Source organism: Pipistrellus hanaki (assembly GCF_964339955.1).
Source record: "Pipistrellus hanaki genome assembly, chromosome: 2".
NCBI lineage: Eukaryota > Metazoa > Chordata > Mammalia > Chiroptera > Vespertilionidae > Pipistrellus > Pipistrellus hanaki.
In genome coordinates, this window is record NC_140504.1 from 28,942,387 (window position 1) to 28,965,387 (window position 23,001).

Below are 23,001 nucleotides of genomic sequence, written 5' to 3' on the forward strand. Positions count from 1 at the left end.
GTTAGAATCTCTGCTGCCAGTAATTTAGTTCTGTCTTCTTCTTCTTTTTTTAATGCCTAAGATTAGTAACACTAATTTCGCCAGGGTTGGCATGGAGAGATAAATGTTAATGATGGGTGCTTGTAGTCTGAGACACTAGTTCTTATAATACCAGTGTTGCTGAATACTTTATCCTTCCAGATTTTTCCTGCTTACATATTAAATTGTGCTAAAGGAATTAAAAATGCCTGAAAGATTGTTATGTTAATCATTATAACCAGACAGGCTAAAAGTTGTTGGTAATCATAGGACTGACTCCCTACATGCAATTTGACCTTTAAAATGTGTATTTCCCAGAACTATCCTTTCCCCCACCCCTCCCTTGGGTTCTATCACTTACTATGTGATTTTGGGCAAATTATACAACTTCTCTGTGCCTCAGTTTCCCTGGCTGCAAAGAGGGAGATTAAGTACTTTTCTCAAAAGACTGCTGTGATAACTAAATGAGTTAATTTGTACCAAATACTTAAAACAGTGCCCATTACATGTAAGTACATGTACCAACACACATAAACGCTGTAGATATGTTTGCTAATATTTCTGAAATGTGGTGTGTAGCTGCTCAAAGAAAACCCACTTGTTGGCTGTGGGAAGCTGGACACGGCTGTCCAGGGGCAGGACAGGGAGAGAAGAGGGAACAGGGTGAGTGGAGCGCACTGTGTACAGCAGGCTGTGTGTGAATGCCAAGCAGAAACCTGGCAGAAGGCTCCGTAGAGCCACTGCCGCTTCCAGGGGACAGAACTGCGTTGCCTCCTCCCCCGGGGAGTCTGTCTGTTCCAGGGAGAAAGGAGGAAGCAGGGCCTGAGCACCAGGCGATCACAGGCTGTGCCGGTGCCCAATGGGAGGCTGTTGCTGCGGAGAGAATGGTCTCACATCACAGTGACCCTTGGAGAGAGAAGCAGGAGCGGAGGATGCTCTGCCTCCTGGTTACCAATAGCAACTCTCCCTCTCTCTTCCTGCAGCCTTGGCAACTCCAGGGCTGCCGGCCCTTCTGGCAGTCTCCTTCCTTTCCTCGGCGCAGTGTGCCTGTCTCTGCTCCCCCCGAGTGGCTGTGCCATTTCTGGGTGACTGATATTGATCAAGACTGCTCTCTGAATAGTGGAGGGTGAAACTGTGACTGGGTGAGAAACGGGAGGGGCTCCAGGCAAGGGCCTGATCATGAAGTGGCATGAGAGGAGGGCAGAGAGTCTGTCCCTCATGCTCTGAAAAAGGACAGGAGGTCATAGATGGTCCAGGAATTGACACCTGTGCAAGGGGCATCAGAGGTTCAAGGATACACAACAGGGAGGATACCACAGCCACAGGGGTAACTGAGGGAGTGATGCATTTTTGTTACAGGCTAATAAAGCACAAAGACCCTCATATAAGCACATGTCAGAAGTCCAACCTACCTATGAAACTCTGTTTCCCAAACTTCACTACTAATAATTCGCACTATACCTTTATACCCCCATACCAGAATTCACTTAGTATTTTACTTTAAGTCACTTCTTTTATGTGAATAAGTTTATTAAACAGCAAGCTTATACCACTACCCAAAATAAGAAGCTGGTATCACCTGTCATAAGAGAAAGCAATAGAAAAACCCAAAATTATAAATGTTCTTGGACAGACCTATGAAATCATCTCATATACCACCAGGTGTGTGTATGCACTTAGAGAATTATTGTCTTAAAATGTAGAAGAACAGTAAGCCAATCTAACAGGCAGACTCTCTGAACTATCACCCTATCTGGATTGTGCTTCCAGAAGAGATATTACTTGGGTTTGACTACCCATTTATATATATATATATATATATATATTTTTAATTTTAATTTTTAAGTATATTTTTATTGATTTCAAAGAGGAAGAGAGAGGGAGAGAGAGACAGAAACATCAATGATGAGAAAGAATCATTGATGGGCTGCCTCCTGCATGTCCCATACTGGGGATCAAACCCACAACCTGGGTATGTCTCTGACCTGGAATCGAACTGTGACCTCCAGGTTCATAGGTCGATGCTCAACCACTGAGCCAGGATGGCTGGTCTTAACTACCCATTTTAGCTAAGAGCTCTTTTACCTGAAAGGTGTGGGGATAAAGATCTGCTGTGCAAATCAATAGTACCCCCTTTCCTACGGAGATGCATTCTGAGATCCCCAGCAGCTGCCTGAAACTATGGTTAATACAGAACACTATATATACTATGTTCTTAATTATACATGCATACATACATACACACATACATACATACCTATGATAAAGTTTAACTTATAAATTAGGTACAGTAAGATTAATAACAATAACTAAAAATGAAACAGAATAATTACAATAATAACTGCAATGGAAGTTATGTGACTGTGTGTCTCTTTCTTTTTAAATATTTTATTGTAACGCAGTCACTTTTCTTCCTGTGATGATGTCGGACGACCCGATGCCTTCGCGATGAGATGAAGTGGGGTGAGTGATTAGGCATTGTGATGCAACGTTAGACTATGGAGGATAACCTGCTCGGGTGATCATGGATCATGGAGTCGTGATGATGCCCATGGTTGGGGAAATAAAATATTTTTGGACAGCATTTAACTGCAGGTAACTGAAATCTCAGAAAGTAAAATAAGGGGGAGATCTCAATATGTATGTTAAGATGAATGATCCATATGTAAAATAATCACTCACCAAGTCTTAGTGTGTATAGTCTAATCCTGTCAGCAGGACGTAAGTATTTGAGTTAACCCCCCAAAGCCATTATCACAGGAAAGACCTGCCCTTGGATCTGTAAAACACGGAAGAACAAACTCACCATTTCTTAGACTTCAGCCTCGGCGCAGGGTTCCGGGGGATGAGGAAGAGGGCTCGCATCGGGTGCATGTCGCAAAGAGCTGCAAGAGACCAAATGAGGGCCAGCTCCAGCGAGGAGGCCACACTCAGGCCAAGCTCACCCTGGCTGTGCAGCCAGTGTCCCCACATGGCTCCCGAGTGCTCGCATGACCAGTGAGCAGAGGGGAGAGATCACAAAGCCTCCATCTGGTGAGCACCTAGCAGAGCCGATGGCCAGCTACAAGCCTCATCAAACACAACACATTTCAGCTAGAGAGTAACGTTTCTAATGTGCCTTTATATTTAAGAGTACGAAGTTAGAGGGTCCACAGTCTTCCCTTTCCTATAAATAACCATCTAAGATTCAAAGTAAACAACATCAAGGGAAATGAAGTTATTTAATGATTAAAATCTTAAGTGTCAAAACAGGATTTTTTTTTTTTTTTTTTTTTTTTTTTTTTTTTTAATCATCCATGGTCTTTTTATACACCGAAGGCTCATCCAAATACAATGTTATCTTCATAGATTTTTGGAATATAAAACACTAGACCAGACACCTTTCCCTCTGTATTTCAAAATATCCTGAATGGCTTTTCGTGTTTCATTTCATTCCCTGGCCCCAGGAAGCCCACAGGATTAAGGCAAAGGCAGTCTGGCAGGAAAATTATAAAAATATCTCAACTTGTAAACATGACATTATCGTTTACAGTGAAAGCACTCAAACATTCTTATTTTAAGCACAATATTTCACTAGTTTACTTTTCAAACATCTGGGAGTATCTTTTCCTTTGTGCCTAGAATAAGAATATATTCTCCCCCAAAGCTAAAGAATTCTTAGGGTTGAAGCTTATTTTTAGCCCCTTCAACTACTTACCAAGAGTGACAGTATGGTTTTGAGACTGTAATATATTGTTTTTTATGATTCATAAATGCCTTTTATGAGGGGAAGTTGTCAACAAAGACTCCAAATCAATCAAGCTTCAGATAATTCTATCAACTCTAGGGTGATGACTTGACAGTAAAAAGAACCACATGCACATAACAACCTGTCATGCAATTAGGAGCCTCTGAGAAGCAGCCACCAAGGAGTTATTAGATATGAGAGGGGGCAATTTCTGCCTCAAAGGAAATAGGGAGGGAGCCGGGGAAGGCTGAGGGAGTCATCAGATTGCTGTGCAAATCTGATTGGCTGAAGGTGAGAGGGAGAAAAGTAGGCAGAAGTGTGCTACAGTGTAAGAAAACTAAGGAATAAAAATAGGAGTGAAAGTTGCCTACAAAGGGTCTGCCCTAGATCCCTGCCGTGCTCGTCACTGATGGGGAGTGGCCCTTGGAAGGCATAAGCCTCAGTGCAAGACAGCAGCGAGGCCCGTGGTCAGTTGTGCCTGCTGCACGGGAATCTGTGAGGCATTGCTCATGGCCTGGCAGAGGCTCTCTGCAGTGCCATATTCCAGATCTCAAGGAATATTCCAGATCCTGGCCACTCTGCCTGAAATAAGTAGGGAAAGCTAAAAATCTAACCATCAGCATTTTAATAGGAGTGAAAGCAGTCAGGTATCAGTGTTTGTGGAACACATCCACTGGAAATCAGCATTGAAAGTTTGTGAGAGTTTATAGTCTTTGTGGGTTGGTCCCAGTTTTGTGGTTAAGTGAAGAATAGTTAAAAAATCAACTACACTGAATCTGTAAAACAAATACTGTAAGTTTCCCCAAAGTTTGCCTCTCCTTTCTTTTTCCTTATCCCTCATAAATTCAAGATCCTCACACCACTCGGAAATGAATGGACTTCTGGTTGATTTAAGATGACTACTTTCTAAATATGCCAGCGAGAATCCATGCTGGGCTCGGTGTAGCAGAAGTAAAGCTACCTCGGCTCCTGGCACAGAAGCTTCAGTACCTGCAGAGCGGACAGCAACCGATTTCACCTGGAGGAAGATACTTACGGGGAGCACCTTCTGCCATCTCGATAGCGGTGATTCCCAGAGACCACAAGTCACTCTGGAAGAGAAGGAAGCACGGACATAAGCATGAATGCAGTCGCCAAAGGAGAACTTGGTTACACCTGGTAATTGCTTCAGAACTGCCCGTGGGGAAACCTTTCAGTCATCTCTTGACAAACCTATTACAGCTGCGAAGCTTCAAAGTAGTCAGAGCCTCATTCACTTTCATAGACAATTCCTTTCACGGTTTTAAAAATTAATTTGTCATTACTTGGGGTGGTAGAGCCATACTACAATATACAGATGATGTAGAGAGAATGGTACACTTGAAACCTATATAATTTTATTAACCAATGTCACCCCAATAAATTCAATAAAAATTAATTTAGCACTCAAATATATCTCTGGCTTACATCACATGAAATCACTGTTATTCGACTGCTTTCTACACTGTCATAGAATTAACTGCACATGTTTAAAGTGTATCATTTGTAAGGTTTGACATAGGTATACTCCTGTGAAACCATCACTATAATCAAGAGGAGCAGGAATCAAGTGGTTTTGTACTGTGAAATAGAAGGTGGATATTTGGAGGGTTTCCATTCTAAGCTATCTATATATATAAAAGGCTAATATGCAAAGTATCCCCCCAGGAGTTCGACCGGGAGACCAGGATTTTGATTGCTCACTATGATGGGTACTGGCCACCAGGGGGCGGCACAGAAAGAAGGAAGGCCACAGCTGGCAGCTGGATGGCCCCGATCGGCCCTGATGGTTTGCCAGGCATAGGGACCCTACTTGTGTATGAATTTCATGCACTGGGCCTCTAGTTACAAATAAAGCTGCTACATCCATCACAAGTCTTTGTATGAACATACGCTTTTTTTTTTCTTCTAAAGAAAACACTCACGTGTGGAATGATATATATTCATACTATGTAGCCCCAAATCTGTCACACAGTGGCCTCCAGAATATTAATTTCCTTCTCCTCTACTATTAGGTAGACTGCCTGTGCCTGTTCAATTTAATCTTCTCTAGTTTCCCTCTATTTGGTTGTAGCAGACACTGTTTGTTGGCTAACCCAACAGACATTTTCAACCCCCATTTCCTTTGCGACCTTCGTTTATGAGTGTAGGAAATCTAAGTGTGTCTGTCCAAACTTCCCTACAGTTAAGGATGACAATTAAGAATGTGACATAGCTGTGGCCAATGAGACACAGGCAAACATCTTCTGGGAGCTTCTGAGAAAGCTTTTGCTTTTCCTGAAATAAGTGACAAATACAGCCAATGTCTTGACAATTTTTCTCTACTTCATGCCTTGAAGAAAAGCATGCTCTTCTTGCAAACATGTGGCAGTAAGTCAACAAACAAAGCACAGAAAGGTAGCAGCCTGGGTTTTAAAGACATCAATGAGGTCCCACACCAACTCTGAACTGCCTGCCTTAAAAATCCTGAAATGTAAGTAAGTACAGCCCAAAGCATTCCTTACTGATAATATGCACATGACAATGATTTGAAGAAGCACATTTTGACAGTAGGGAAATGGAAAGAGGGCCCAGTTGTTAGGTGAGCTTGGATTTATCCCATGAGAAGCAGAAAGGGTCCATGAAAAGAGATGCTGCCTTCATTCAGTTCACATCTCAGGTCCCCTCTAAGGTGGCTTTCCCCAAGCCCCCAAACAACTCCTTCAAACCAAAGGCCATACCATCCCGACTCCTGAGTATCCTGTCACATGATCAGGCCAGAAACAGCTCCTTGAGCCCTTATTTGATGGCATCATTAGGGTCTTTTTTTTTTTTTTTTTTTTCCCCTGGGGTTCTCTTGTTTTACAAAAAGAACATTTATATTCCTTATCATATATATATATATATATATATATATATATATATATATATATATATATATGTGTGTGTGTGTGTGTGTGTGTGTGTTGTGTGTACCAGAGCTGCTTGTAAGCTATGCTTAACTGCTCATGCTAGAGAGCAATAAATGAATAAATGTCCTTCACGGGCCTTGTTCAAGCCTTTGGGTGCATTAGCAAGTCCCCAAGACACTTCAGAACTTAAATACGGGAGAAAATGTTCCAATTACAACTGGCAAGATGGATCACAGGAGACGAGAAAGGGAAGAGGAGGAACAAGATGAGGAGAGTCTGAGAGAGATAAGTTTCCTTCATGGCCATGGTGTGACTCATTTTGGCAGGAGCTCGGTAATTCATTATTTCAGAGGTACAGTGCCGCCTGCTCTGTGGCATGATTAATAGCCCAGTCTTGTGCGCATTACAAACAAAACAGAGACAAATTCTAGTGCCTCTGAGGAGGCGGAGGCAAGCACAACACTTCCGGCGGGTGTGGGGGGCCATCTGGCATGCAGGCAACTGGAGCACGAGATAGCAGGCCTTGGGGGTTGGGCTGCCCAACATGTGTAGAAAAGAATACTTTCAGATGGCCAAACCAAGCACACCAAAAAGAGGCAATGTGGCACAGGGAAAGAACCCAGCATGCCCTGAGAGGCAGAGAGAGCCCACGCTGGACAGCCTAGCTTGGGTACTTGGGCAAGCCACTTAATTCCTCTGTGCCCATTTCCACACTAGTAATGTGAAGAGAACACTAACACAATGCTGTGCACATAGTGGGTAATTAAAAAATACTGGTGCAGACAGACCCTGAGGACCAGTTATCTTTGACTGGCAGTTCAACCAGCACACCTGAGTTAGGCAAAATGGCAACGGTGCTGGCTGGGCACACTATACATCTCTTACTTTACTGACCTAAAGAAAAGCAAGCCCAGACTGGCCAGCATAACTCAGTGGTTGAACACTGATCCATGAACCAGGAGGTCATAGTTTAATTCCCTGTCAGAACACAGGCTCGGGTTGTGGGCTTGATCCCCAGTGTGGGACATTTAAGAGGCAGCCAATCAACAATTCTCTCTCATTATTGATGTTATTATCTCTTTCCCTTTCCCTTCCTCTCTCTGAAATCAATAAAAATATATAAAAAAATAAACAAATAAAAGCAAAGCCAGTTTGTGTGCATATGGGGGATACAGGAGAGAAAGATCTATACTAATAATAGACGAATATGCAAATCGTCCAGGATGCTGTCACAGTAATGACCAAACAGCAGCAGGCTGGCAGGGTGGTTAGTGAGGGAAGGCCAAATGACTGAATAGCAGGCTTCATGGGGCAACCAGGCTGGCAGTTGTGGGTGACCAAGCCAGCAGGCGGGGGGGGGGGAAGTAGGGGGTGATCAGGCTGGCAGAGGCAGTTAGGGATGATCAGGCAGGTAGGCAGGTGAGTAGTTAGGAGCCAGTGGTCCTGGGATGTCTAACTGCCAGTTTAGGCCCGATCCCAGATTGTAGAGGGTGCAGGCTGGGCTGAGGGAACACCCCTGCCTCCATGCATGACTTTCGTGCACTAGGCCTTTAGTATAAAATAAATATTTTAAGTTCTCCACCTACACGTCACAGAGCAATGGATTGGGGAAGAATAAGACTCCATTATGTGTACTATCCTGTGAGTTACCCTTTGCACTGAAAATACTATCTTGATATCTGCCCAATATGGACACTGCCTTGTTGCTTAAGTGGCTGGACAGATATGCTAGTCTATTCAACCAGTTCCCTACTAATGGGCTTTTGGCTGCCAAGGAGTTTCTTTAGTGAGTGGTTGTGTTAAAGCAGTAAGTATAGGGCTATAAATTACTTGACAAATCCCATCCAACCCAATGAAATTCAAATTGAAAATGTAACAATTTAAACAGCCTAGGATTTTTGCAGTTTTATTAATTTCAAATCTCTTGAATGCTTATTATTAAATGAGAAAGCTTTCATTATTGCCCCACACACTTATCAGGGAAATGAAACCTTTCCTTTTGCTTGAAGTGTTTTGACAGAATTTCTGAAAACAAGAAAGGAGGGCCTCTGGGGGAAAGTGAGCACACCAGGCAATGAGATTCTGGTGCTCCTCCTCCGAGAGGGGCTATTTTCAGGCAGCATTTACTGCACCGGGAGAAATCAGACAAAACCAGGCTGCCATAAAAAGCATGAGCCCTTTAGACTACTTTCCTACACAGGCCCATATTTTAATGAATTATTGTAGTTTTTAGAAAAGATGATAGCAGTCTTTAAAGATATCTTAGACAAATCAAAGAATCCTATATAGTAAAAGCCTAATATGCAAATCGACCTAATGGAGGAACTACCAGTGGAACCACAGGTCACTATGATGCACACTGACCACCAGGGGGCAGATGCTCAATGCAGGAGCTGCCCCCAGCCTGCAGACCCCAGGCCAGCATGGGGGGGCCCTCCTGATTGCCCCACCGGTCACCCGATAAATCATCCCTGATAGCTGGCGAGGCCTAGGGACCCTAGTACATAATTTTGTGCACTGGGCCTCTAGTACATAATAATAAACCATAAAACAAGTCAAATAATAAAACCAAACTACACTCTTCTCTTTTGCATCCTACTTTTATTTTTGTAAATTTGTCTTTATTGTTGAAAGTATTACAGATTTCCTGCTTTTCCCCCCATTGATGCCCTCTACCCAGCACCCACCCCTTCTAGGCCTTCATCACCCCATTGTTTGTGTCCATGGGTTATGTATGTATGCATATAAGTCCTTTGGTTGACCTCTTTCCTATCCACCCATCTACCCCCACGTTCCCCCTGAGGTTCGACAGTCTGTTCCATGCTTCTTTGTCTCTGGATCTATTTTGTTTATCACTTTATTTTGTTCTTTAAATTACACATATGAGTGAGATCATGTGATCCTATCTTTCTCTGACTGGCTTATTTTGCTGAGCATAATACTCTCTGGATACCTCCATGATGTCTCAAGAGGTAAGAGATACTTCTTTTTTACTGCTGCATAGTATTCCATGGTATAAATGTATCACAGCTTTTTAACCCACTCATCTACTTATGTTCTGCCTTTATTTTAAAGGAAGGGTTTTGTGGTAGGGAATCTAACCAAGCCCAGTGGCCTTCGAGCCCTCTTTTATTCTAAACATGCCCTCTAGGCTGAAAGTATGTATAGTCCATGAGGACCCAAAGCAATAACATCCCTTTCTGAGGCTGGGATACACAGCTTGGCTAATTGGGCTACCACAAGCACACAGTACCAAGCCCTTGAACTTTGATGAGTTTACAAGTGAACTTTCTAGTCAAACACCCCACATACCAATACAAGTTGACTAATTCCTTACACACAGTGGATATTCATTGGGTGAAGGAATAAATGGTTTTAAAGGTCAAAGGATTGTCCAGTTGTCTCCTGGTGATAAACCATATTTCTAAAAGTAATGAACAGAAGGAAGGATAAGACCTGGTACCAAAAAAGCAGTAGAAAAATTACTTCAAGATAGCTTTCCTCTCTGGTCCACGATAAAATTGTGTAGTGGTTGAAATGCATCTTCCAAGAGCCCCCAAACCTTCCTTTCTGCCCCATCTTCCTTATTGTCACCCTTTTGTCCAGTTCCTTCTTGTACCCGTGACAAGTGACCACTGAAGCTTACAGTCTTGCCATGACTTCCTCCTCTGTGCAGCTTACACTCATGACAATACTGACAGACAAACTTATACAAGGTCTAAATGGCTGATACAATTGAATCTTGTCTCTCATTAGGATTCTTAATTTTTAATAAAAGACGCAGAAATGAACCTCCACTTCTTTACTGTCTCAGGATACTTGTACAGTCACATGAACCTTCCAGTTCCTCTGAAGTCACCATGGGCAGCATGACGTGCCCTGGGGTTACTCATACACTGGGCTTTGTCTACACTGAGAGTTATTGTATGGGCTCCAAAATGCTCACTGGTCCCAAATTATAGTCCTTAGCCATAATCTGAGGGAAGAGGACCAGGATACCAGTTTAATTCCAAGATTTGGCTTGGCCGGAAGGAAGTCCTCTTCTACTCATTCTACTGAGAGCAACTAAATCATAGGAATCTATTTTACATCACGAGACAAAAGTTCACATACACGATAGCCAGTCGTAACACAGCCAGCTAAGCTAAGGGTAGAGGTTTGAGACATTCTGAATCTCCATGGTATATTATAAAGTAGTCTAAAATATCTGTGGCCCAAATGTAGACTAATCAGTACTTGTTTAGTATGACTATAGTTTGAAGATTTGCTTATAGCCAATTATGATACACATATCTGGTCTGGGATATATATTTTATAGTGGCTCCTCTAAATGGATCTGCAAATTAATTTATTTAAATGTGCTTACCATGAGCAGTTTAAATAAACGACATTTATTTTGGCAGGAGATTAATTTTTAACTTGGCTGCTGCTTCCAGACAGATTATTGTCAGGTTATGACAGTGAACTAACCTTGGAAGAAGGAGGGATTTACAGGGGATTATTTTGTTTTCAGACCTTTGAGCTTGCATTTCTCCAAAGATGCTGATAATTTTGTCAATGCTTAGGGACACTGGGTCCCAAAAACACTGCAATGTTTGCATCTTTCTGACCTGCTTTCAATAATAACCCCACATCTAGAGAACTAAAAATGTTCCTTAAAAATGAATTTTTTCCCCCACATATACTCTTCAGAGGCTGTTTTGTTGGTAAACTAGAGATTTATAGAGAACATCTTCCAGGAGCAGGGTAATACAGGGTGGGGCACAAGTAGGCTCACAGTTGTGAGTACACAAAACACAGAGTTTATTCTAGTATTATTATTTCTTAACTATTGTATTATTTTCCATATAAACACTGTAAAACTACTTTTGCTCCACCCTGGATATTGGGAAGAACTCTGAACAGAGCATTAGGGATCTGGGTTCAAGTCCCAACTCTAAGAAGATCACTAACTGAGTGTGCACTTGCAAATGCCTTGGCCTAAGTTTCTCATTTGTAAGATGAGGGTATTTCAAGATGATCACTACAATCCTTTGGCAAAAAGTGCACAAATCATGAAACCAGCCTAGGTTTTGCCCAAGGTTGTCCTGGGATCTGCACAAAGATGACAGATCATAGTCAGCATTTAGAGCCAAACTTTCATCTCATGAATATCCCTTATTCCTTATAAAACCATACAGGGAACACAGTTATATATGTAGTGACTAGATAAGCTATTTTCAGAATATTTGCTCACTACTAATTAAGTTATTACTGAGAGACTATTATTTACCAGGCCCTGTATATGGCATGTTTACAAAGATTATCTCACATAAACAACATGGCAACTCCATGTAGATATCATCACCCCCATATTATGGATCAGGAAACAAACTCAAAGAAGTTGTTCTACTAGCCTTAAGTGGCATCACTAGGAAGTGGCTGAAATGGGATGGAAACTACGCAGTCTTAGTTCAAAATTACTTTCTTTGAATTCCTTATAAATTACCCTTTATGGTGGCAACCAAGATCTACTGTACAGTCTAAAAGCTCACAGTGCCTCTATCCCATCTGACCCCAATTTTAATGTCTCCAATTTCAAGCATAATTCATGACAACAACGTTACCTGACATTGCAGCTCTTAATGGACTAGGAACCCAAAATTATTTTTTATTACTGGCTAGCAGAATAGAAAAGAGGAGGGTTTCTTGGAGAAAGGGACAACTTTCACCTCTCCATTTAAGCACTGCTTGGAATTTATTAACAAATTACCAGTTTATGATACAAAATTACAAGCTACAAATCAAATTTCCTCGAAACACCACCACAGGCTACATAAATGCTGTAAAGTAGCTATCAACATTCCATTTGGTTCTCTCTCTTACTGAAAAACAAACAAACAAAAAATATACAAAAAAACTCCAGTAATTAAGCTTGAAGCAAAGTGGAATAAGTAAGTCAGATTATTTTAATCAGAGAAAGATGATCCAAGACAACAAATTCATATCTTGGTTTCTTTTAACATAAAACATTACCTGTACATATACTTTGCAAAACAGAAATATGTGCCCTAATTAGATGTGAGAGTAAATTCATGAGGATATAGAAAATGATTTAAACTTTTTTTTCTTTTTTTTTTCTTTTACAAATATGCATCAGATATGATGGGTGACTTCATCAAAAAGATTCTCACTAGAATGTCTTATCATTTAAAATTCAAATAAGGTTTTTGTTATTTTGCTCTCCCTTTGTATTACATACGGCCATGTGAAAATTCTCTAAAGGATTCAAGGGTGATATTTTGGGCAGCATTTTGAAACATAATGAAGAAGCCATACCTTGAAATCATACGTGGCATCCGGGTTTTCGTCGCAGGCGATAACTTCCGGTGCCATCCAGTAGGGAGTACCGATGAAGGTATTCCTCCTGCCCACTGTTCGATCCAGCTGGGCACTGACTCCAAAGTCCACTATTTAAGAGAAGGCAAAATGAATCGAGTTTACGGTTTTTATAGGATGCTAAAATAAATATGCACCTTTGTTAAGATATACATAACATAAAACTTAACCATTTTAAAGTGTTACAGTTCTGTGACATTAAGTACATTCACATTGTTGTGCAGCCATCACTGCCATTCAATTCCAGAACTTTTTCCTTTTCCCCAGTTGAAATTCTGTAGCCATTAAACAATAACTAGCCCCTCTCCCCTCCTCCCAGCCCTTGGTAAACCCCATTCTACTTGCTGTCTCTATGAATCTGACTACTACAGGTACCTCATCTAAGTGGAATCATATAGTATTTGTCTTTTTGTGACTGGCTTACATTAATTAGCATAATGGTTTTCAAGATTAATCCATGTTGCAGCATGTGTCAAACTGTCCTTCCTTTTTGTTTTATTTTTTTAGGGGCTGGGGGAGGGAAATGGGAAGGGAAAGGGAAAGGTGTGGGATACTCCTGGGAAATGTCCTTCCTTTTGAACGCTGAATAATATTGTATTGTATGCAGGTGCCACATTTTGTTTTTCCATTCATCTGTTAATGGCACTTGGGTTGCTTCTTCCTTTTTGCTATTGTGAATGTGTATTTTTAAATTGCATGTATAAATGGCTGAAGTGAACCAAGTACAAAATCACGAAGTGTTATATGTGTTTATACCGTTTATACCAAGGCTTCCTGGGGATCAAAAATAGCAATAAAAAGCAAACTTGGTTGCCACCATAAAGGGTAATATTTAAGGAATTCAAAGAAAGTGATTATGAACTAAGTTTCTGGAGTCAGACTGTGTAGTTTCCACCCCATTTCAGCCATTTCCTAGTGCTTGAATTAAGGCTAGTAGATCAATCTCTTCGAGTTTGTTTCCTGATCCATAAAATGAGGGTGAGATCTACGTAGAGTTGCTATGATGTTTATCTGACATAATCTTTGTAAACATGCCATATACAGGGCCTGGGGTATTATACAATAGTATCTCAGCAATAACTTAATTAGTGGAGAGCAAATATTCTGAGAATAGCTTATCTAGTCACTACATATGTAACTGCGTTCCCTATATAATGTATGCTTTGGTTTTACAAAGAATATTCATAAGATGAAAGTTTGGCTCTAAATGTTAAATATGATATTTATATATTATAACCAAAAAAGGTAAGAACAAAATTTTGGGATATAAACATGGGAGATATTTAAATCTCTGAAAATAACCAATTATACTGATAGTGATTCTTTTCTAGGAGACAAATTTGAGATATCTGTCAATTTATACTCTCACTCATAGACATCAAGCTGACAAATGCATGTGGGGATTTTGTTTGCTTATAGTTTAGATTAGGGTTTTTCAACCGCTGTTCCACGGCACACTAGTGTGCCGCGAGATGTTGCCTGGTGTGCCGTAGGTGCAGACAAGACAAGAATTTTATAATTTTTCACTATTTTGTTTACTTAATATTTCATAATAAAGTAATTATAAAATACTTTCTTTGTGTTTATTTGATTCCTATTCAAGAGAATTACTTTATATATAGTCAATATAGGCACAGAGTTAAATTTTTTAACATTTTCTAATGGTGGTGTGCCTCGTGATTTTTTTCATGAAACAAGTGTGCCTTTGCCCAAAAAAGGTTGAAAAACACTGGTTTAGATAGCCATATCTGGACAATCTTGGATTTGTTAAGGGAAGGGCTCTAATGGACAGCACCAGAGAAAAGGATTCCCTCATGGACAACTCTGGCAGATGGAAGTGGGATAATTGGTATGCATGCCAAGTAGAATATTGAGCATCCATTTTGCACAGGTAATAATGAAATCGATGTAAATTTAACCTAAAACATATGGGAATACAGCAGGAATTCATTATTTTAAACATGTCTAACTGTGGATATTTTTAATAAAAAATGGGTCACCATTGTTCTGTTATAGCAATAATGTTAAGATATAGAAAAAAACATTTCAAGGTCACTCACTTCTCATTTAAACGATCTTTGCTTTAAAAAAATCAAATTTTCTATACATTAATCAAGCACATGGTTCTGTTTAGCACAGACCAAGTCACTCCTCAAAGAGCTTTTAGAAAATATTTTCCTCTCTATTCTTAGCCCAATGACCTCCAAATCCACAGTGATAAATTTATATTCATTACAAAAAAAACCCACAAAAACACAAAAAAGTCAGCTGTCGAAATAATCTTATCAATTCCTGCAATTCCTAGGCTCACTGGATTCTGTTCTTACCTAGTTTGACTTCTGCATTTTCAGTCAGCAAGACATTTTGCCCTTTAATATCTCGATGAATCACTTTATGCTGGTGCAGGTGACTCAGCCCCTGGAGTGAAGGAGAGTTGAAAAGGATGAATAGGAACATAAGCCAAGATGCAAATAAACTATTTCAGATGTTAATGATCCAAAAAAGTAGTAGACTCACCCAGAGATACTTTCATTATTATACTCATATCTTTCATGTACTCACAGCGCTGTACTTAGCCGTAGGCAATGGATCAATATAAACTGAACTATAGAGGTGGCCTTTGCTATGCATGGTGCTATGCTAAGGGAAATGCTTTCATACCCACTTTGGCCTCAGGAACCACCTAAGAGATGATGTGGGCCAGCATACATGAGTTCAGCTAATACCCTGTTTCCCCGAAAATAAGACAGTGTCTTATATTAATTTTTTCTCCCAAAGTTGCGCTAGGTCTTATTTTCAGGGAATGTCTTATCTTTCCATGTGCTAGGTCTTATTTTTGGAGGATGACTTATTTTCAGGGAAACACGGTAGTACTGTGAAAAGTGAGGACTGCCTGTCTTTGCTAGTTTGTGATGGGAACACCTATAGAGTCTACATACAAGAAACTAAACTGATTCAACTAAACTAATCCTCCACTTTTGGAGGCAATGTTTGAGTTACTTCCTAGTACAAGGAAAAGTTACTTCCAAAGTAAGAGTTACTTCCTATTACACAGATTTAATTAAGCACAATAAAATATTTCTCAGAACAGCCAAGACGTTTCCCATGGGCTTTAGCCAACATGGCCCACATTAAAAAGGAAAGCAACAATTTCTGTTTCCTTTGTTGGCATTTATCACTGCCATTTGAGTGCTTTATGACATGTGTGACTTTGTGTTCATTATATGAAATTATTATTCAGTGACACCCAAAACCGATCATATTTCAGGTATCCATGAATTACTCGGATTTTGGCTTCTTTGGAGTGTTAGTTCTAAAACCTACAGATGTGCTCTAAATGTGTTTTGTTTTGTTTTTCATAAAAAAAGTATAATCTAAGGGATTCTAACATTGGAATCTTGAAGCAAATTTTGTTATGCTAACAATTGATAATTCAAAGTATTTTGTACACCTAACTATTGCCTTTTATTAGTTATGATTTTCTGTACTTTTATTTTTTTTTCCATAACAACAGAATCATGATATGAAAGATGAGGTTGACACAAAAATAAAAACAAACAAACACACTATATGTCTAAATTCCCTTGTTGAAAAAATTCAGCATGAGAATATGGGTGACCAAAAAGGTCCATGTGTATGTTTAGGAATATCAGTAAATATAAACCACGCAACAGGACAGTTGCACTGGTTTGGGCCTTTAAAAATTACCTTTCATATCAAGTTAGTTTGTCTCAAGGTAGGCATCAAGCAGATTAAAATGTATGGTTTTAATAGCATAGTACCACCCCATGAATCCTTAAAATTCCATTCCCTGCAAAGTGGTTGGAAGCATGTACCAGAGCATATGAGTGAGCCAAAGGTTCATATAATGCAAGGAGAGTCATTTCTGAAACTCCTTATGATCAAATGTTCCTTCCAACGAGTCATCTTATCTCAAATGCCAGCATCATTTGGGAGAATGATTGCATTGGAAGAAGGAAAAAAAACAGTGGTTTTCAAGCATTTTTAAACTAGGTATCAAGAGATACTCATGGGATGAAACCTCCCTTCTGCTTTCTGATTTCCTCTGAAGATCATAGGACTGAGCCCCTACAAGGTTACTAGTACAGCAAAAAGGTGTATTACACAGAACCCACCCTGAAGACCCAATAGATGCTTGGTACCCACTGGGTGGTCTGGATGACTAAACATCCATCGTGCTTTCTCTGAATGAGTAAAATGTTAAGTCAGAAATTCAAATTAAGTTTACACGATGACACATCAATACTTGGAAATAAATGTCAAAGTTGAAGAGCAGCAGCTATACTTCCTTGTTTCTCCTCAAATTTTGTTTTGCATTCTGTTTGAGAAATATGTTTGTCTCCTGCAAAGCCATGGTGATATTATCCTATATTTTCTCTTAGGAGTTTTTTTTTTTTAATAATTCACATTTATGTCTATAGTCCAGCTCGAATTAATTTTTTAATATGGAATAAGTAAGTGTCCAAGCTTCATGTCCTCACATGGATATTCAATTGAACTTAATGACTGATAAGGGCATGCTTTCCCCAGGCACTGAAGCAGTTCCTTTATCATAACTCAGGTGAGCTGTGAAGCAGGTCTGTCCCTGGGCTCTCGATTCTGTTTCCTTTGCCATTCATCTATTCTTGTGACAATACTACTCTGTTCTTATAACTTGGCAGCTTTGTAAGTCCCAATAACTAGCAGCATACTAGCACATCCTCCAGCTTTGTTCTCCAAAAGACTGCCTTGAGTATTCTTAGCCCTTTTCATTTTCATGTAACATTTAAAAAATCAGTTAGTCAATAGCCACAGATATACCTAAAATGATTTTGGTAGGGAGTTCAAAGAAGTCATGATCATATTGGAGAGAAATAACATTTTTAGAATACTGAGCATCCTAATCTTTGAAATAGCATATACCTCTATTTACTAAGGTCTTTTTTAATTTCTCTCAATAATATTTTGTAGTTTATGATGTAGAAGTTGTTCACATCTTTCTGTAAATTTATTTCTAAGTATTTGATTTTTATGCCATCATAAATGAAGTCATTTAAAATATTTTATATTTTCTTTTGCCTAAGGTGGTTTGAATTTAATCAATAAACATTATTTTAATGCCCTTCATCCTTCTTAACTTCCATCTATCTATCTATCTATCTATCTATCTATCTATCTATCCATCTGTGCATCCATTCACAACACATAATCTATCTTTCAAAGGTGTATCTTAGACACATTGTAAAAACATTTTTAACTTTTGTTTCCTTAAATTAAGAAGGCAAAGGTTATAAATAGATAATGATTGCCAAGCAGATCTAGTAAGAATACTCAGTGGACATGTAATAGCCTCCATATTAGTAGCAAAAGATAATTAAACTAATCTGAAGGACCAACTACCTTCTTCTCCTTGAATTGAGCTGGCAAATATGACCATATTGCTCAGACTGCCTGATTGTGGGCAAAACTGGGCAAATAGGCACAGTCTTGTCTAGCTACTTTAATTAATTTAAGTAATTAACACTAAAAGAATTTTATTTAAAAGGGTAAAATCTGGTAAACTATGTTCTATGTATGTACTGAAATGCCTAAGTCACACAATCTTTAAATTAGTCATAAACTTCCACAAATAGAAAACTCCAATGAGTGATTAAAATATTCAAATCAATCCATTTCCTAAGTGGACACCATCTATATGGACTAAAATCAGATTTCCATTTGGAAACACCACTGGAAATGAATTCCATGTTAAAAGAACTCACCCAATGCTAACTCAAATGAGAGTGCACATTGCCCATTCAGAATGGTACTCACTTCCACTAGAGCAGACCACAAGTAAACAACTACCATTGCTATTATCACTGTTAGAATAAAGCTTTAGAAGTTTCCAATATGCTTATAAATTTCAATGGAAGGTCAGTACAAAGTTCAACACCTCCCATTGTATCCTGTATTGCTACTTACTCGTAAGATCTCCCTGCAGATGTATGCAATCCACTCCTCCTTCAAGGTGTTACCTTTCGTGTTCTTGATCAGGTCAGTGACAGAGCCAGCTCCACAAAACTCCATCACCAACTGGCAAAGGAAGCACACATGCCATTATTATAATTACACGTCTCAGCTTCCACTGGGCTGAGTTATGAAAGCATACAATACTCCAGTTGAATGCTTTGGAATGTCTTTCCTGAAAAGAAAACGTGATCATCAAACAATATATGAAACATAAACATTCATCTTCATTTATTCCCAAAATGATAGGAAGGAAAGATTGTTTTTAGTTTTATAATCTGAAAATGACAGTTTCAAATTGAGAAAAATCTCCATATTCTATTGTATTTTATAAAATGAGGGCAAGTAGGTGGTTCAGATGTTGTTGAGAATATCAGTGCTTATTTAGCAGTTGAATGCATCCTTCCTACACAAGTAGGGTCATTCTCCTGTACAAAAGAGCTATGGTGATCTAGGCAATCCCACCTTAGGACAATACAAGTACATGCTATTTATTTTATTGGCTTGTAAATGGCATTGTAAGCTGTCAGAGTGAGGACTATCTGTTTTTAATTAAACTCAGCAGTTGTTCCCAGGAGGCTGGATACATCAAATAAATTAAATAAACAATAAGCTCTAATTTATCACCTTTTAACCAAAAAGCTCCAACTTCCCAATAAATATGAATTCATTACAGCACTCAGCAGCTTTGTAAAATAGGCAGAAAATAAACACGTCTCTTACTTAACAGATAAGGAGAGACTAGAAGAGAAAAAACTACCTGCTTTTGTATCCATTTTCTTGGATTAGAGAAACATCCATTTCCATACTTTCTCTTTTTCAAAAAGTCTTCAATAAAAAGTCTCCTTACGGGTACTTATACAATTTTGTAATTACATAGTAACAATTCAGAAAAACCACCAATCAATCTTTGACATGATTCTAGAAACAGAACTGATATGGGGTCATAATGAAATCACATTGATGATTTTAGTTTTGTCTAAATGGACATTCTTAACATCAGCACCATGTCACTAGATCCTAAAAGATACCCCACTAGGCTGCAAAATATTAATATTAAAACTATGTTTCCTTTTTTTCTATATGCCTAGTTGAAATTCACAAAAACTCATGAAACAATGCCTGTTCTAACATGTCATTTTATGACTCCACACAGGGAAGGGATTTCCATGTTCTTCAGAGCTTTTGAAAGGAAATTTGAGAAGTGCCAAGTTGATCATATTCCAATCCAATAAGAGTTGTAAAGTTTTCATATATGCTAGCCAGGAAGCTATCAAAGGCCAGAAAATCACATTAGAAAGAACTCAGAAGTCAATTTGAAGAAGTTGTTACTGGCCAAACATGCGATAATTTGAGTATCAATAAGAATAAGTTCAATATCTTGAAACACATTGAATATGCTTAACTAAAGGCATTAACCAAGACACTCCTAAAAAAGAATACAACTGGCACTGTTTCAAGAAAATAAAGAAACAATTTCTAATTTTGAGGACTGGTAAAGATGTAAAAGTTAGGAATTCTACACTGCCTTTCTAGTACAAGTTTTACCATGGGTAATCCTATATAATAAAATCTTAATACGTATGCAAATTGACTGGCAAATACTGGTGGAATGACTGGTAGCTATGGTGCATACTGACCACCAGGGGGCAGACGCTCAATGCAGGAGCTATCTCCAGCCTGCAGGCCCCAGGCCAGCCAAGGCTAGTGCCATTGGGGGCCCCCAATTATACTGCCAGTCTTCCTGTAGATCGGCCCTGATCTCTGGCCAGGCCTAGTAACCCTACCTATGCATGAATTTCATGCACCAGGCCTCTAGTTAAATAATAAAAGAGATAAAGCTTGTCTTCATAAAAATCAGGTATTTCATCTAATAAATGAAGAAAACAAGTAGAACATCACTATTACACAACCTCTAATAAGCTTATGGACTTAGGAGCTGATCATCAATGGCTGCTAACATAAAAAAATAAGAAATAACCAGTTCTGACTTGCCTTTTGATCAGAATAATATATCACCCAAGAATAGTCTTGTCCAAACCAAAACCAAACCAACCAACAAAACAAACAAATTCCCCAAAACTGAATCTGATGAAGCTTCTAATTCCAACTACCAATTTACAGGAAATTCAGAGGACTGAGAAACATGTTACATACTGGGGACACAATCATCAAAACCTAGAATAGCAAACTCCATAGGGAAAATGACCCATTTATTCAACAAATAAATTGCAGGAAGGGAAAGAAAAGGATGGAGGGGAAATCTACTGTATAAATTTAAAAACATCTCAAAAGATACCAATGGGTGCAACTTACTTAGATACTAACTTTTTAAAAGTTAGACAATCTACAGATTAGATATTAGAAATATGGTTAATAATTTTGTAAGTGTGACAATGGTACTGTGTTTATGTAAAAAAAAAAGTTCTTACTTTTAGAGAAACATTTTACAGATAAAATGATACAATATGATGACAGTCTTTTCTATAAATGATACTAAGACAATTGGATATACACATGTAAAAGAATAATGTTGAAACCCTAACATACACAACATAAAAAAATCTCAAAATGGATCAAAGACCTAAATATAAGAGCTAATACTATAAAACTCTTAGAGAGAACGTAGGGATAAATCTTCATGACCCTGGATTTGGCAATGGTTTCTTAGTGATGACAACAAAGACACAAACAACAAAACAAAAATATAGATAATTTGGATTTCATCAAAATTAAAAACTTAGTGCATCAAAAGACACTATCAAAAGAATGAAAAGACAGCCTACAGAATAAAAAAAATTTGCAAATCATATCTAATAAGGTCAAGTATCTAGATCTATAAATAACTTACAACTCAACAAGAAAAACATCACAATTTTACTTTGTTATTATTTTTAAAATATATTTTTATTGATTTCAGTGAGGAAGGAGAGGTAGGAAGAGGGAGAGAGAGATAGGAATATTAATGATGAGATAGAATCATTGATCAGCTGCCTCCTGCATGCCACACCCTGGGGAAAGAGACCACAGGGTGCCCTGGCCAGGAAGCTGTGACCTCTTAGTTCATAGGTTGACGCTCAAACACTGATCTACACTGGCCAGGCAACAATACAATTTTTATTTTTATTTATTTTATTTTATTTTTAAAATATATTTTATTGATTTTGTACAGAGAGGAAAGGAGAGAGATAGAGAGTCAGAAACATCGATGAGAGAGAGTCATTGATCAGCTGCCTCTTGTACACCCCCTACTGGGGATATGCCCGCAACCAAGGTACATGCCCTTGACCGGAATCGAACTTGGGACCTTTCAGTCCCCAAGCCGACGCTCTATCCATTGAGCCAAACCGGTCCCGGCAACAATACAATTTTTAAATGGGTAAAAGGCTTGAATAGACATTTCTGCAAAGAAGATATATAAATGACTAATAATCACATGAAAAGGTGTTCAACATTAATAGTTATTAGGAAAATGCAAGTTAGAACTACAATGACATACCACTTCACATTAGAATGGCTGTACTTTAAAAAAAAAGTAGAATATAACAAGTGATGGCAAGGATCTTGAAAAACTATATATAAGCTTCATAAACTGTTGGAGAAAATTTAAAGTGGTACAGTCACAGCATAGTTTGATGATTCTTCAATAAATTAAACATAGAATTACCATATGATCTAGCAATTCCACTTTCAGCTATATGCCCAAAAGAATTGAAAACAGCTGTTCAAACAAATAATGTTCAAAGCTGCACTATTCACAACAGACCAAAGGTGGAAATACCAAAATGTGCATCATCAGGTGAGTAAATTAAATGTGGTATATTCATACAAGAGAATATTATTCAGCTATGAAAACAAATGAAATTCTAATGCATGACACAACACATATGAATCTTGAAAATTAAATAAAGACAGACCAAAACAGGCTATATATTGCACAAATCCATTTATATGAAATGT

General features: G+C 38.7%; 1 protein-coding gene across 5 annotated transcripts in view; it reads right to left on the bottom strand.

Annotated features, from left to right (window-relative positions):
* TNIK (TRAF2 and NCK interacting kinase) overlaps positions 1-23,001 on the bottom strand; it is a 355,562-nt gene that overhangs the window by 113,437 nt on the left and 219,124 nt on the right. For all 5 annotated transcript variants that reach the window (XM_084874084.1, XM_084874083.1, XM_084874082.1 and 2 more), the window contains exons 5-9: positions 18,997-19,107; positions 15,360-15,450; positions 12,973-13,103; positions 4,782-4,836; positions 2,825-2,903 (exon numbers count right to left, since the gene is read on the bottom strand). In XM_084874084.1, the coding sequence (XP_084730210.1) occupies positions 2,825-2,903; positions 4,782-4,836; positions 12,973-13,103; positions 15,360-15,450; positions 18,997-19,107 (467 nt within the window). The remainder of the gene's footprint in view (positions 1-2,824; positions 2,904-4,781; positions 4,837-12,972; positions 13,104-15,359; positions 15,451-18,996; positions 19,108-23,001) is intronic.